The sequence below is a fragment of the Ovis canadensis genome, chromosome 13 (assembly GCF_042477335.2).
Source record: "Ovis canadensis isolate MfBH-ARS-UI-01 breed Bighorn chromosome 13, ARS-UI_OviCan_v2, whole genome shotgun sequence".
Taxonomy (NCBI): domain Eukaryota; kingdom Metazoa; phylum Chordata; class Mammalia; order Artiodactyla; family Bovidae; genus Ovis; species Ovis canadensis.
In genome coordinates, this window is record NC_091257.1 from 82243253 (window position 1) to 82260501 (window position 17249).

At 46.9% G+C, this 17249-nt stretch overlaps 1 protein-coding gene across 1 annotated transcript in view; it reads right to left on the bottom strand.

Moving 5' to 3' along the window:
- Nucleotides 1-17249, bottom strand: part of TTI1 (TELO2 interacting protein 1) — a 37888-nt gene that overhangs the window by 7681 nt on the left and 12958 nt on the right. The window contains exons 3-7 of the mRNA XM_069546953.1: nt 14778-14987; nt 11742-11890; nt 8242-8382; nt 5738-5942; nt 5359-5446 (exon numbers count right to left, since the gene is read on the bottom strand). Coding sequence (XP_069403054.1) covers nt 5359-5446; nt 5738-5942; nt 8242-8382; nt 11742-11890; nt 14778-14987 — 793 coding nt within the window. The remainder of the gene's footprint in view (nt 1-5358; nt 5447-5737; nt 5943-8241; nt 8383-11741; nt 11891-14777; nt 14988-17249) is intronic.

Sequence of the window (17249 nt, forward strand, 5' to 3'; positions counted from 1 at the left end):
CCCGACCCAGTATGGCACATATCAATTGCATGCAGGCCCCACACTGGGCTTTACCACTGGGTGGTAGATTGGATGACCCTGGCAGATTATCAGTCACATGACAACACCGAGAAAGCAGGGGAAGGATTGGTAGCATTTGATTTAATTGGTAGCACAGAGGTCCCTGGCTTCCGATCTGAAACCCAGCAACCCACTTCGTCTGTAATTTGCATGGCAGATGTCTCTTATCTTTGACACCAGGAAATCATGCCTATATCCACACAGTGAACAGCTTCAGATCTGAGTACATTTTTAGAACAGTGAGACTTGAAAAGCAGCAGTGCCTACCAAAAGATGGATAATAGGAAAGCTAACTACTGGGTCTGGATTTGTCCACTATTAATCAAATGTCAAAAGGGAAAATATTAGGAGTGCCCTCATTTCCATGCTGGGTGTAGTCTGAGGGGGAAACAGCTCGGCAGCCCAAGCTCAAACACATTGCCCACACCGTTTAAGGGGGTGAGCTGCTAATTTCAAGCTCAGCTGAACTAACGGATCACCTCTGTGGCTGCTGATCCATTCAAATATAATAAGCCCACATGTGGGTAAAGAGAGGAGTTGGGGCTCTGACGGGGATGAAATGAACAAGCCTTTGTCAGTATGAGTTCGTCCAGGGTTTGAGGCAGTAGCTGCATCTTTGATGGGCTGAGATCCTACTGCTAGAAAGAATGTGGGGAAGTCAGTCAGCAAATGAACATTCAAACTTGGTCCCGGCTGCTCGAGCAAAAGTAGTAAGGGAAAGGTGGAACAACTAACATGAAAAAGATCTTTCAGGGACTTCCCTGGAGGTCCAGTGGTTAAGATTCTGCACTTCCATGCCCCCAAAATACCATGCCCAAGGGTACACATGTATGTGTAACAAATACCCAACACATCATATATTTGGCAAATTTATATATCTCCCCACATGGATGATTCCCTGGTGTCTCAGATGGTAAAGAATCTGCCTACAACACAGGAGACCTTGGTTTGATCCCTGGGTCAGGAAGATCCCCTGGAGAAGGCAATGGCTACCCACTCCAGTATTCTTGCCTGGAGAATTCCATTGACAGAGGAGCCTGGTGGGCTACAACCTATGGGGTCACAGAAGAGTCAGACACGACTGAGCGACTAACGCTTTCCATACGGGTGTGCACATACAAATAAATATAACTCCAGAATGGGAGCATCATGAGGGCACAGGCCTCCTCTCTCCTGCTCCCCTCTAGTTTTCATGCCTGGAACAGTGCCAGGCACAGAGTAGCTACTCAGTCAATCAGCAGCATGAATGATTGCCGAGTGGAGTCTTACACACTAACGCTAAGCATCGGCGTGACATGTCTGGAGGAAGCTGATATCACCAAACCCAGTTTACAGGGAAAGGAGATGAGGGGCAAGGAAACAAAGCCACCTGCTCAAGGTCCGGTCGCAGAGCTAGGAAGATGTGAACCTGGGTTTGCCTGCGTCCAGGACTGGAGCCCCGGGCCTGTCTACACAACATCTGTGGGAGGCTCTCTCCCTTTCCCACCACATGCATAGGATCCGCAGCATCCCGCACTTGCCCAGCCAGGAGGTGTACCAGCTGGTCACCACCTGCTGGCACCTTGCACCCCGACCTGGCACCTCAGGGTGACAGGTGGAGTTAGGACTGTGGGGGTGGAAACCAGGTAGCCTGAAAGCATTGTCCCTCCCTTGCTGGGCATGGGCTTCCAAGTTTGAAAAAACAGATATTGCCCAGTTCTTGTTCTGTTTAGCCTGAGGGTGGGAGATTGACTGGATGATGTATGCAAAAGGCAGGGAACCTCAGAGGCTGCTTGGAGAGAGGCCTGAGGAGTGTGGTTTTAATGGAGCTGAATTGAACCAGGTTGAGAGCATGTACTGATTGGAAGGAAAAACAGGAATTTGGGGGAATGTGCGCTCATCTCAGATTCCTTTCATGTAGGAGAAGGAAAAGCTCCGTGGTCAGAAAGGCACAGAACCATGGAGGCCCACTGCATGCTGGGAGGTACCTCAAAGGCCATTGGGGCCACTGGGGAATTTATGTCAGTTAAGTTCTCCAAGGCTGAGATGGGGGTGTGGCTGATAGAACATGTTATTTTGTACTCCAGTTGTTATTCTCAGGGACTGGGCCTTATTTATAGCTCCAGACATGCTGACCCCTCCTCCCACACCCCAAACATGGTTTTCTCATTTGTTATCCACTGAAATCACTTAACTAAGTGAACTCTGGGACAGTTCGTATGTTTTCTTGCACAGCCAGTTAACAGTGACACCTGGTGGTAACAAACAGCAAGATTATACCCCTACTCCTACCACCCACCCCCATGCCCCCCATCCCGCCCCCTCCCCCCAACCAAGCTGCAAGATTTATGTTCCTCCTTACAAGGCACATTCGCTAGATAAAAGCATTAAACTGGAATGGCATCTCCGTTCTTAGCATTTATGGCCTTGGTTATATCAACCACCCCCTGATCAATTTCCATTTCTAGAGTTTACAGCCGGGATGTAAAAGCCTGCCACAAAGGCTATATTTAATATGACAAATTAAAAAAGCAAACACAGGCTTGGTCATTCTTTGGAGCCAGGAGAAGTAAACAGGAGGAAGGAAAAATCCAACTGTGAATACACACAAAGGGGAACTTGCCTGGAGCTGCTGAGTCTGCCTCCATCCCCACATGAGGCAGGCCCCCTGCTGAGGTCTCACCGAACCCCCACCTGCCAGACCTACAGACACAGCTGCTCCTCCCTCTCCTTTCTGCATTGGGTTGGGGGCGGTGGGCCTCAGAGCAGCCACCTACCCTCCCAGGTTTCCTCACCAGCCCCACCACAGCCAAAGCGAGCCAGTCACCTGCCCAGTGCTGGAAAGTCACTACCCCGGAGGGAGTTGGGGCATCTCTGAACGGCTCTAGTTTGTACTAGTTCTTTTGAATATGGAGCTGAGGTTTGAGTTTTTGTAACCCTCTGGTTACAGACTCCCCTGTGGGCCCTGGCAAAGAACACACCACCTTTTCTTCTCCCCCAAGTGCGTAGGGGTGTCACTGACAGTTGCTGGGGGGGGTAACACTGAGGGGCAGGAGTGGAAGCAGGGGCCTGGGGTGAGGCTTCTGCAGGGGATCGGGTAAAGAGATGAGGGTGCCTGGCCTGGCAGCTTGGCGGTAAGGAGAAGCAGACAGTGTTAAGAGAGATATCGCAAGTTCGATAGACAGGCTTCACTTCTGGAATGGATGCGGCGTGTGAAGGAAAGAGGTGAATTAAGGACTAACAACTGGATGGATGTGCGGCCATTTGCTGAGCTGGGGCCTGTGTCTCACTCAGGGGACCTCGTTCGTTAGTCCCTGGAGGTCTGACTGCTTTCATACTCATTGGCCCACCCTTCTCCCTGTCTTTGCTCTGCAATCAGACTCACAAAGGGACCAGGCTGCCTATTGTCTCACGCTTCTTCTCCCATTTAGAGAGCTTATTAATTTCTGAATCAAGATGCCAAATCAGCTCCGGATCAAGGACAACACAGGTATTTTTTCCCCCTGACTTCAAAATAAGTTTACAGATGATGCGTTTGTGAAGCAATCAACCTTGCACTTCCTCCCTGCCTGGCAGAAGGAGGTCATCTGACTCAACCCTGAGTGGAATGTGGTGGAGCAAACAGAAGGCACTGCGGTCAGGCCAGGCCGGCTGGCAGCAACCTCCTCCTTCCCCATCCGCCTCCTCCCGAGGCACCTGGAATTACAACTCAAGAGTCAGCAAGGTCCAGTTTGGGTTTGATTGCTTTCAGTGGCAAAAAAGAAAAGAAAAGAAGATTAGAAATGAAAAGATAATGAATTGTGAATATTAGTCTGTTTGATGGGTCTGAATTTGAAGGACAGCTATGGGGAGGGTGGAGGAAAAGTAGAATGAGATGGGAGATGAGAAAAACCAGACCTTTCAGACTCTCACTCATAGCAGACACCCAGAAGAATCTGCTTCCAGATGGATCCGTCATGTTCGTGAGTTGTACTTTAAATCAGAGCACAATTAGCTTCAGGGACTCTGCCTGGGGGAGGACGATTTTCATCTTTAAGAAACAAGAATGTCTGGGGACAAGAAGCTGGTTGAGATGCGCCCCTGCGCTCGAGAAACCATGACTGATTCTGGGCCTAGAGGATGTGACAGGAAAGGGACAGAAAGAAAAAAGGGAACTGGGGAAATCAAGAGCAGAAAACTGCAAAGGATAATAAATTAATTCGAAGAGATATTTCCATCACTCCCAGAGAGCACAAGGTTTATAAGGGAGCAAGTGGGCTTTCCTCACTCACAGACAGAGAGCAGCCTTCCAGCCCTTCAGGGGGCGAGATGACACCAACCCTACCAAGGAAGATTAGGGGCATGTTTCCAGAAGCTGATGGAGTGGGAGGGGCTGTTTCTTTGCCTGGGGAGGTGGAACTGTAAGGCCCAGGGCAGAAGGCAGTGCCAGGCAGACCAGCCAGCTTTCGCCTCTGCTGCAGACGTCCAAGGATGGCAGTTCCAGCGCACAGGCTGCTGCCGGCTAGAAGGAGGGCTCAGGAGAGGGGGGTCAGGGTGCACTGTGGGTCTCAAGTCGGGGGAAGGCTGCTGTGCTCAGTTTTAGTTTTTGCTGAATATTCCTTAGGACTCTAGGAACCAGACATAGGTTCTTCTGTTAGAGGTGGTAGAGCTATTCTTCAATAAGCAAATCTCTTAGAAATGAGAATCACATAATTTCAGAGTTGAAAAGGCCCTTTAAATCATTAGTCTAGGGGTTTTGAATGATTCTTGGTTCATAGACTCCTATTATATATCAGATGAATGATGTAGACTCCATCTAGGAAAAGACATGCATGTGTCTGCTTGCGCGCATGCATGCATGCACGCACATGCACACAACACACACACACACACACACACAGTGCTGCATACGATTTGTGAGGGTCTGTGGCACCCGAAGACCATTAAGACATTCTGCGGAGCCAAGGTTTGCTAGATCAATAACCCAGTGCTTTCGCTTGGCGAGTGGGAGAGCTAAGAGAGAGGTGCCAGGGTCACCAGGGAGGAGAGCTAGAAGCCAATCACTCTCTGCCTGCTCCCCTCCAGGACACTGTCTTTATGCTTTTGGCCCCTTTGGAACTGTTGTGACGCTGCACCAGAGGAAAAGGTTACTTTCAAAGAGAAAGGCGTCTAGTCAAAATGCCATCTCTGGATGTTGGCACAATTAAAGAACCCATCTTAACCTGGCGAAGAGAGAGAGAAGAGAAAGGAGCAGAGATGCCTCCACTCTGCTCGCCATTAGCAAATCATCCATAATTTAGGACAAACGTAAAAGAGATGCGGGTGATCAAGCAGACGTACCTCCTGGCCGCCTCTTGTAATTTCACAGGCTGTTTGGCACTGAGGTAAATCAAGCAGGCGTCCGCCACTTTATTCAGGTCACCCTCACCTGCAGAGAGGAAAAACAAAACAAGCGTTGGCCCTCAGACTTCATCAGGGACGAGCAGTAACCCTCTGCTGCTGCATGAAACTGGAACAGCTCGGCAAGATGCATGGGCTGTGTACTCCATCCCCAAGTCAAAAAACACAGCAAGGTAAACGGATAAATAAGGCTGAAGTGAGATGGAAGGATGTGCACAGGAAGGGAGATTGAGGGGAGCAGGGCCAAGTAAAGAGGGCAACAGAGGGGTGAGACAGAGAGGATGGGGTGTGGGTCCAGGCGAAACTGGCTGGTACCTACCGAGGTCCAGTCTCTCACAGAGGGGGCCCAGGCCCTGTAAGACGGCCAGCTGCAACTTGAAGGCCAGCGTGTGGGAGTAGACTGGTCCAGCTTTGGCACTGACGGGAGCCTGGCTGACTAAAGAGCCAGCCAGCTTTGGCAAGACATCTTTGCAGAACCGGCTCCTTAGAAAATCGCCACACTTGCCTCCCAGGGTACGCAAAACCTGCAGAAACAGTGCCTAATCCGGTGACTGAACATCGCTAAGGCAGCAAGAGCATTTAAGAGGATGTTTGGTAATTCAATTTCATCTCAGTCTCTGCTTGAAAAAAAAAAAAGAATTATTGCTGTGAATTCCTTGCCCATGGTTTGTGATTCTGACAGTTATGAATTCGGAGGTCTCTGTTCCTGAGGCATGGCTGCTTCTATCCATAAATACAGATTACGTGGAGAATAATTCAAAGGAATCTTGAGTTGGATGAATAATATGGTTAATACCTGGATTTTCCTCCCTTTTTTGTTTAAAAAATAAAAAAACCCAAGAGCTTAAAGCAGTTCACATAGATCATGTCTTGAATCTTCCTAACAGCCCTTGAAGGAAAGACTTGTGCTTGTTAACTCTAGCTGGCTCAACACACACAAACAGGCCCAGGAGCCCAGGTCCAGCTCAGCGGCTGCCATGTGCAGGCATCAGGACGGCAGTGACTGGCCGAGGTCCTTGGCTGGGTCTGGGCAGGGACCCTGGTGGGCAGAGCTGAGTCAGAGTTCCTTCTGTTCCGTGGCACAGTCTCTTATGTACATCATCCTCATTCCAACTTTCACAACAGGCAGTCTCTTTGCATGTCTCGTTTCAAACTTTCTCTAGCAGAACATATTGAAACGTTTTGCCCCACTGCACAGGACCAAGTGTACAGGATAATAAGAATTTCTTTAAAAATTGGTAAGCAAGGCATATCCAGCACAGAGAACATTTGCCGACTTTGTAGAGAATGAGGCACTTATTTCAGGGCCCTCAGCTGGACTGCACAAGGCCTGACGGAGCTTAAGGGTCACCAATGGGACTGGCAGTGGGAAAGCAGCCTCAGTTACAGTGCATACACCTTTACATTTTTTGGTTTTTCCACACTTGCTGTCATTTCAGATAACCTATTAATTTTCTTAAAGGAAACAGCACAGATGAGTACAATTTGAGCAAGACCTCCTTCCTCCTCCCTTCCCCTAACTTCTCTTCTTCCCTCTCTCTCTCCCCAACCCGCCCCACCACCAGCACATCTGTGTGTCACCTTGCACATTTTGCTTTTGAAAATACATTAGCAATTTTGTATGTTATCAGTGTAAGCTTGCATTTTGGTCCAGTATATGTTGAAGAATCTTACAGAAACACAATATACTTCTGCCAAGCATATCTGTTGCATCCCTGGCTTCATTTTATATCCCTACACATCTTTTTTTCTTTGCCTTATCTTGCTCACCCACTTCTAATTTATGTTAGCTTGCCATGGTAAATGTATCTCTGTAAGCTGCCTTAAGTGCTTTTTAGAACAAGGAAGGATATAAATAAATAAGCCGAAATATGTGTGCTAACATAAGCCAAACTAACTCAGGGAGAATAATACCATACATACACAGAAGCCTTTTACCTTTTCGAAGCATTTCATCAAATAGTCCCATTTTATCCTCGACATCAACAACTATGAGAAAGGTGGGCTAGGTGGCCACAAGCTTCGTCCAGAGTTGCTCAGCTGGACAGAGGATGCCCACCGCTAGACTGCAGACCCTCGGCCTCTTCACCTTGACTCTCTGTGCCATGCACAGAAGGTGGGCATGAGCTCACAGATTCAGGTTCTATCACTCACTATCTGTGTGACCTTTGTTTTGAATGTTGACTGTGCTGGGTCTTTACGGCTGTGTGAGGGCTTTCTCTAGTTGTGGTGAGCGGGCGGTGTGTGGGGTTCTCACTGTGGTGGTTTCTCTTGTTGTGCAGTGTGGGCCCCAGACGGTGGGTTCAGCAGTTGTGGCACAAGGGCTTAACTGCCCTGAGGTATGTGGGATCTTCCGGCACCAGGAATTGAACCTGTGTCTCCTATATCAGCAGGCGGATTCTTAACCGCTGGACCACCAGGGAAGTCCCTAGCTGTGTGATCTTGAGGAAAGTTCCTTAATATCTCTGGGCTTGTTTCCTGCTCTGTCAAAGATGGGGATGTTAGTATCTTCCTTGCAAGGGTGTTGTAAGGAGATGAGCTCACACATGGAGAATTGCCAAGCGTGCTGCCTGGGGCACAGGAGGTGCTCAGTGGATACTGGTGGCCCTTTCATCTACTAGCTCACTCATTCTACTTCAAATTCAAAAGGAAACTGACTTTCATTTTTTTTCTCTGTGCTTTTCTTATTTTTCTGTACTTTTTTCAAGGTATAGTAGGTCACATCAGATAAAGAGAGAACCAATCTCCTCAAAACACTGCTGAGCTTCTAGCTTACATCCCCCCATCCCTATGACTGATGGCAGTGGGGCACCAGTGCGGTACCTTGAAGGCTCTGAGCACCGCCAGGGGGTCATCGTTGGTGAGTCGGTGTACGAGCGAGGGCCAGGCCCGATGAGCCAAGGGAAGCAGCTGGTTCTTGTGGGACTGCAGAACAACCACGCACAGATCCAGCACATCCAGGACCTGAAAGGGAAGAGGACGCGATTGCAGCAGACCGTAAAGGCTTGAAACCAAATACCTGCAATCAAGTCGCCACTTAAAAAGAATAAAGCTTAGACCCTCATAAGTCAAATAAACATTCATGAGTTCCTGACTACATGCCAAGCACTGGTGAGGTATACTGGGTGGGAGGCACACAGGGACAAAATACGTACGTTCATAATACATATGGTTCCTTGCCTTCATGGGGGGCTTATGGTCAACTGGGGAAAGACCCAAGGTCTTAGACCTTAGCTAAGACAAATAAAGGGATGAATGAATGCTAATTGTGACAAGTGCTACAAAGGACAAAGTCAAGGCAGAAACGCAGAGACACTAAAGGGAGGGCTCTACACCACACAAACTGCCAGGAGGGCTGCTGGGCTGGCTTCTTCCTCTGTCAAAAGTGGGGAGGCCAGTATCTTCCTTGCAAAGTTGCCGTAAGGAGATGAGCAAGGCAGAAACAAGGTGGTAACTTCCACAGGGAGGCATAAAGGATGAGCAGGAGCTAGTCACATAAAGAGCAGAAGGGTTGGGACTTCCCTGGCAGTCCAGTGGCTAAGGCTCGGCACTCCCAATGCAGGGTGCTTGGATTTGATGCCTGGTCAGGAAACTAGATCTCACATGATACAACAAAGATCTCGCATGTAGCAACTAAGACCCGGTACACCCAAATAAATGAATAAATAAAATTAAAAAGAAACTAGAGCAGGGCAGCCTGGAGCGTGACAGAGGAGGGGTAAGATGGGGCTGGACCATGAAGGCATCACGTTAAGACTTTTTTATCTGGTGCTAAATGCAGTGGGGAGCCAGGGGAATGTTCAGGAATGTGATACGATACAATTCATGTTTTAAAAAGGTCACTCTAGATGCTGAGTGGAGAGGGGACTTGAAGTGGGAGCGAGAAGAAGTGAGGAGACCCTGGAGGAAGCCGAGACATATGTCCACTTGGGTGGAGTCATGGCCACATGCTGGAGACAGAGGCAGGGATGTGAAGCGTTTGAGATCTGTTTTGGAGATGAAATGGCTTAAATTGCTGAAGGACTTGCTCTTTGGGGGGGTGAAGAGAAGTATTAAAAAGAGCTGCTTGGATTTAGGCTTAGCAACTGAACAGATGCAGGTGCAGCTTTATGAGACAGGAACAGGGGAAGGGGAAGAAACTGGGAGTGGGGAGGGAGATCGGGTTCTGTTGCCTCTAAGCAGAGAGGTCAAGTAGGCAGCTGGGACACTGGTCGACCTCAGAAGAGAGGTCTGGGGTAGCCTAGATGTCAACTGGTTTTTTTACCTTTCCTGAAAATATGTCTCCTGATCTCTCACGTCTCAAAGTTCACTGAAGACAGACGGCCTGCTCAGGGTCACAGGCAGCAGTCACCATGATGAGCAGCGCAGGCTTTCCCCAGCACAGACTGGGTGAGGGTGCATATGTGAGTTAGGAAGACAGAGTGAGGTCTGCAGGAAACGCAGATTGAATGCCTAGTGTGTGCTGGTCATAGGAAGATTGGAACAGAAACAGAGAACAAAACAGGCCCTGCCCTTGAGGGCTGAATAGTTAGGGGAAGAAGAGAAGCCTCAGGAGAGCAGGGTAGTACTCGGGGAAATGGCTTTGGATTTCTGTTCCGTCACTAACCGGGCAAGTTTGATCATACCCCATTGACTCAAAGATGCACGCTTTCCCCCTTCTGCCTGGAATGTTCCTCCTCTCTGTTTTGCCCCTGCAGGGCTGGTTCCTTCTCCAGCCTTCAAGCTTAAACATCACCCGACAACCTGGTCTAAATCAGAACGTGAGCTCCCTCTTATTCAATAGGCTGTGGGAGTGAACAGGGGTGAATTTTCTATCACAGAACCTCTTACTACCCTCACAGCATTTCCTCCACGTACATGTGTGTTTCCGTGCATCACCTCTTTCCCCTCGAGAGTCAGAAATTTCCATGAAGACAGGGATCATGCCTGCTTCATTTCCTCCTACACACCCTCTGTCTGATCTGTAGCAGTCCTCAACAAGTACTGAGTGAGCAAGTGAATGAGTATAAACGCCACATCTGATGCTGCTTTTCATTTATAGCCAACAACTCAGTGAGGTAGGTCATCATCATGCCTACTTTATAGATGAAGCAGAAGATGCTCAAAAAGGTACACTGATCTACTCCAGGTGACGTGGCTAGTGAGGGGCAGAGCCAGGATTTGAACTCGGGTGTGCCGATCTGACTCCAGTGCTGACATTCTCCATAGCTACAGTGTTTACATGGCAACTGGGCTTCCCTTGTGGCTCAGCTGGTAGAGAATCGACCTGCAATGCAGGAGACCTGGGTTCAATTCCTGGGCTGGGAAGATCCCCCGGAGAAGGGAAAGGCTACCCAGTCCAGCATTCTGGCCTGGAGAATTCCATGGACTGTGTAGCCCATGGGGTCACAAAGAGTCTGACATGACTAAGCAACTTTCACTTTCATACATGGCTGCTACAAAGTGTCCAGAAGAGGGGAGACACTTTGTTAATGTATCAACCAGACACCACTAACAAAAGGCACCTGAAAAATGACTCCTGAATGGAACAGAAAATACTAAGTATCTCTGGGAAGACTAAACAAGTCCCACAAAACCCAGATGCTGAAGTCTGAAGCAATCTGTGGGCCAGGGTTTCCCAGCCCACTGCCCCTGGTCAGGGCAAAGTGCCCTCATCGCTATCAGTAATTCATGGAGGCGGTTGTGTTTCTCACTCCTGCTTGGGGGTAGGCAGGAGCGGGTCAGGCTGTGCTTTCCTTTGGGTGTCAGATCTGCCCCCAGGTGATCTGAAAGCTGTGTCCCCCATGCTCACCCTGCCCCCATGCCCCTGGCCTGTTATCAGAATCACTACTGTATAGTTTAAGACCTTGGTGATGGGGAGGCTGCTTCAGAAACTGCCAGCAAGTGAGGATGTAAGATTAATAAGTGTTGATGCTTGGCCTAGGATGAGAATGGAAGCGGAAACAGAGATAAGGGCTACAGTAAGGCTTGGAAGAATGACCACTTTAAAGTATTAAAACCTGTGTCCCATATTAAGTCGGCACAGAAAATGATATCCTTCCCAAAGCTTATGACTCCCCCACCCCGCCCCTTGGAGATGTGATGACTCTCTGAAACTTTGTGCTTTTTAATTCCATCAAGGGGATTCAGCTCCCTTTTGGCATCTGGGTCGATACAGAAAGACTAAGATGGCATCCCACAGATAAATTCCTCCTGGGGCCTTCTCTTGGCCACCGCACATGCACCGGAGATAAGGGTGGCTCCTGCTCACCCTGCAGTCACCGCCCGCAGACCAAACCTCATCCCGCTGCTCTGTGAACGCAGGGGTAGGGCTGCACACTGACCTTCAAGCGGATTTTCAGGCTTTTATCTGACATCAAGTGGATGCAGCGCTCCATCACGTCCGTGGCTATCTGGATCTGCACCGGCAGTGGTGGCTCCACATGGGGACCGGTGTCATTCCCCTCCACTTCGGGAGGGTCTGACAGCTCCTCTGGAAAAAAAGGATAACTGGGGGCAGTGTTTTCTGAGAGATGCTGCACCTCAACTTAACCTCCCAATCTCAGATCTGGAGTAAGACTTTAGAGGGAAAATGTTAAGGAACTGATCCCAAGAAAACCATGTAAAAAAGGTGGGTCAAGCTCTGAGTCAAGATATTCACCAAAGTATTACCTCTAACAGCTAGTGAAACCCTCCATGTCCACTGTAGGGGGATGGTTATATAAACCACGGTATGATTCATAGAATGAATGGCATATTATGAAGGCCTGAAAATTTGTGTTTAACAAGGGCTTTAAGGATGAGGGAAAATGCTTATGAAAAATACATTGTGTTAAAAAGAGAAAAGCAGGATACAAAATTGCATACACAGTGTGAGTACTATTATATAAAGTTTTATATAAAGGCAGGAGGAAGTACAAAATATTAACAGAGATGGGGTCACAAGATAATGATTTTTATTTTTTCCCTATACCATTAGCCTTTTCTAAGTTGCCATTCATAAATATTTAAAATAAAAACATAAGAGGGCAAGGTTCTAATTGGGAGCCCTGAGGCTGGGCAGTTCCCTGGTGGGCCTCTGGCCCTTTATTCTCTTTCCTCCCCTTTTGACTAAGGGGGTACGTGCTGTCTTCTGTACCAGCCTGGAAGCTCTTTTGAGGGCCAAGATCAAGCCTTGTACATCCTGGTATGAGGGATAACACCAGGGCAGCTTGATACAATATACAATGATGGGGTTTGGTCAGAGGACTAGTCTTGCCTCCACATCCTACTAGCAGCTCCTCTCACCCCATGTTACCTCACCTGAAAAAAATGGGGATAAAGCATGTATATCTCATTGGCTTGTTGAGAGAATTAAACGAGATGAATGTCATCAGTTATTTATTTTCACTGCCTGGAGTGCTACATTGCACGAGATAAGTGTAAGTTTGTAAATTAAAACAAAAAACACTTGAGTAGTGTGAAACCCAGGCCAAAATTCCTTCCCTGAAATTCTTCCTCCCTCTGCTTATAGCCTCTAGCCTCCCCCACCATCTTCAATATCAGCTGTGCTCACTTCCATGGAGCTGAGCATTGCTCCCCTAACTTTCTTCTATTTCAGTTTCATCTGCTGGAAAAACAGAATCTTAAGAGTCTACATCTGTCTCTAACAATGCTGAAAAGATAAAGGAAAATGTGTTTATAGGATGCTTGGATTTCCTGGTGAAAGGGGCCTTAGATACCCAAGGTGTGCTTATGGCTAAGACAAAAAACCCACGTCAAACCACTATCAACCTAAACATTCCTTATAACGCCAAGTGTGTGTTGTGTACTTGATGAATGATAATGATAAGAACGACAAGGCTGTGCTCTGCTTCTAGAGGAGGACTGGTTGTTTGAAATTCACCTACTGTGGAATGCTATTTGAGAGCTGTGGATTCTTGCTACTGGAATAAAAATTTGATTCATTCACTCCACTCCTGGCGAACATCAACTAGAACCAGAAGTTCCTAATCGTGAAAGAATGGATTCAGGGATGATGCTAGAATTTCAAACAGGAATGGCCACTCTGGGTTACCAGGGATCAAGATACCTCTCCTTCATGGTTTCTAGGCTTGGTTAAGGGGTGCAGTTTACAAGGATTGGGTTGGCTCCAGAAACAAAAAGGAGAAGAAAAAGCTGGATGGATTTCTGATTAGAAAATTCTGTTTCTAGAGAGAAAAACAACTCAGTTCTGCATAAACTTGTTTCTTGGTTGTGATGCTTCCCTGCTATTTAGAAGGAATTTGTTGTAGTTAGCTGCATTGAACTACTATTTTCTGTTATCCTGAAAAAGTATTGGCTTCAGTTCACCAGAGCCTCAGAGTAGAGACTGCCAAAAAAAAAAAAAAAAAAGAGAGAGAAATCTGCTCAACTCCAACCTAACAAACTAATTTGGGACTCAGTTCGATTTAGGATAGTTCTGAGACCACCAAGCTCATTATGACTTGGCATTTTATGTTTGCAGAGGAGATTCTAATAATTTATTAATCCTTCCATGACCTGAAGCTCCAGATTGAGCTTGTGAATAAAACAACAGGCCAGAGCTTCAACTAGCCTAAACTCCCTTCTTCTTTATCATATCAGTTGGTAAGAAAAACACTGGAATCTCCTCCTACCAATAAATAAAATAAATGGACAAAGCGTATGAAAAGATAATGGGCGTAAGGAAAAAAAAAAACTGTTAGGAAAGATGTGTGCAGAAAGATGTTCGACCTTTCTAGTGATCAAAGACATGCAAAGTGAAATAACCAGAACCAATCTGATTCAGTGAGAAGTAAAACTGGTGATAGCCGTTGTTGGCAAGGCTGTGGTGAAACCAGTATTAATCCTGTACTGCTAAAGGGAAGGCGTAAATTGACACAACCTTTCTGGAAGGCAATTTGGCAGGCGTAAAATAATGTTCATATCCTTGACCTAGAAATCCCACTTCTGGGATTTATAAAGAAATATGCAAAAGGAAGGAAAAGGTCACATGCACAGAATCATACACTGAAGCACTGTTTATCAGAGTGAAAGCAACCTAAACTTCCCACGGGGGAATGGATGCTTAGTAGCAGCTATTAAAACACTAATTATGAAAACTCCATAGCAACGTAAAGAGTTCTTTCTTATATAACTGAATGCAACAAGGGTATCTATACATTTCAACTGTGGCTGCAATCAAATAAAAACAGGCGTGCAACAGAATAGGATGGAAAAAAGGCAACATACAAAGTGAGAATGCCTATGTTAGCACGGTGGGCTATGAATGACGCTTATTTCCAAACTTTCTATAACGATGTTTCATTGTTTTTACAATAATCTGCTTCAAACATTTAAAAAAAAAAAAAACAGTTGAAGCCAAAATAAGTGATAGTTACCGTCTTCATTATCAAGATCTGAGACATTCCCAGCTGCCACATCCTTTTCCTTGAGGTAGTTCAGCATGAACTGTTCAATGTCTTCAGCTGTTGTGGGGTTCTCAAGGCCTTTCTCAAGACTTGCTGATCTCTGGCTCAAAGGACTTCCCTCTTCCCCTACACTTTGCTCCTGGAGTTGCCCGAGATGACCCGTGTCTGGGAACCACTGAACTGTAAATAAAGTGTTATAACGATCACCTTGGTCATTGACAATAGGCATTAGTCCCTTCTAACTAGAATAAGCTCTTTGCTGTGGCCTGTGTGGCCACCACAGGATCCAGTCTCTACTTCTCTCCAACCTTCTCTTCTAACCACTCCTGGCTGCCTGTTCACTGACTGTCTTCTGGTTCCTCCAATCTGTCAGGCGGCCTCCCACCTGTGAACTTCTGCATGTGCTGTCTCGTTGTCTGGAATACTTTCACTGCCTATGTCACATCTGGTTAATTCCAACTCACTTTTCATGTCTTAATACAAATATACCTCACCCAGTAAAGCCACTTATAAGCGGGGGGGGAGGGGGGGGTAGGCAGTGGCACAAAAAGATCAGAACAAACAAAATGTCCACCAAGAAAGGACTGCTTAAATCATGGTGCAGCCACACAACAGAGCACTATGCGGCCACCAAAATACGGCAGCTCCGTGTGTGGATGGCACGTTCTTCAGAGGCCAAGGTGTGTGGCATGGATGCTTTCTCATTTTTCAGAGACTCAATTTTTTGTTGTTGTTGCCATTACAAATAATCAGCCAACCAGTAGCTGGTGCTAAGCAGTAATTTAACTGACAGTTCTTGCCTTCACTATGGAACCTTATGGCTTTTTAGTCAATGAGTGTGAAACACTGTGCTTATAGTAACTCAGTTTCCTAAAAGGCATACCAGGTTCTTTAAAAACCTTTTGGAAGTTCCCGGAGACCACACTTTCACTCCCATCTTGAGAGAACGTGACCATCAGTTAGAAGAAGAAAAGTCAGCAGGCAGTGCTACTTTGCTTCATGCGGGGCTGATCCGTTTCCCACAGTACTGCTTACCATTCAAAATGCAAGTGTTATCTGGGTTATTTTGAAACTTCTGGAATAGCTATCCCCACTTTGGCAGCTTTTCCTAGGATGTTCTCAAGTCAAGCTTTTGCCATCTTCATTTTCCTTTCTACAATTTAAGGAAAGGGTGCTATAAAGGATCGCTCCTTTAGAAATGATCAAAGACACTGGCAATCTAAGGCAATTCCATTTTCCAGGCCCAAAATGAGATATCTCCTGAGAGAAAATATATATATATATATATATATATATATATAATATAAATAATTCCATAGACAGAGGGGCCTGGCAGGTTACAGTCCATGAGGTTGCAAAGATTCAGACATGACTGAGTGACTAACACACTTTGGCCTTTCTCGATGGCTAAAGTGGATAAAGAATCCATCAGCAGTGCAGGAAATACTGGAAGAGGGTTCGATCCCTGGGTCCAAAATATCCCCTAGAGGAGGAAATGGTGACCCATTTCAATATTCTTGCCTGAATAATCCCGTGCACAGAGGAGCATGGCGGGCTACAGTCCAAAGGGTCATGAAGAGTTCACAATTGAGCAGGCACAACTATCATAGGTGTGTGTGTGCTGCACAGCATGTGAGATCTTAGTTCTTCAACCAGGATCAAACCTGAGACCCCTGCATTGGATGCATGGAGTCTTAACTGCTGGACTGTCAGGGAAGTCCCGAGGATATTTTTAATAGGCCTTTTCTTAACATATTTTTTTAAACTCAAATTAAGACATAGTAGAGTTCTCCAAAGCACTAAGGGCAGGAGTCTAGGCCCTGGAATATTTGGGCCATGGAAGCCATTCATAATCTAAGATCTATAAGCAGTCAGCAAGTGTTAGCTGCACTTCCACGAGGGCAAGGCCCTGGAACATTTGGGCCCTGGAAGCCATTCACATCTAAGATCTATAAGCAGTCAGCAAGTGTTAGCTGCACTTCCACGAGGGCAGGGACCAGGTTCTCCTTGGTCATTGCTGCTATCCCAGTGACTAGCCCAGGACACAGGCTTCTTCGTGGTTGCAAAATACAACCCCGACTCTTTCCTTTGGTCTACAAGGCCTGTGGGATTCACATTTACCCACCCTTTCAATTTCATCTAGTGTCACTCTCTCCACAGTGACCTCTCTCCCATTCTCCAAAGACCCCAAGCCCTTTCTTCCCTCCAGGCCTTTGCCCCTGCTATTTGCTTGGCCTGCATATTCTTAAAAACCCTAAAAAGGACATGACAGCTCCATGATGAGCCCTTCTCAAACTTCGGGTCATAGCTATAATGTCCTTCTTCCGAGAAGCCCCTCCTGATCACTCTGCTACTGTTCCTGTTACCCTCTCACAGGAGCAGGAAAGCTCCTTGAGTTTATCCGTCCTGTTCACTGCTGTATCCTGATTATTTAGCACAGTG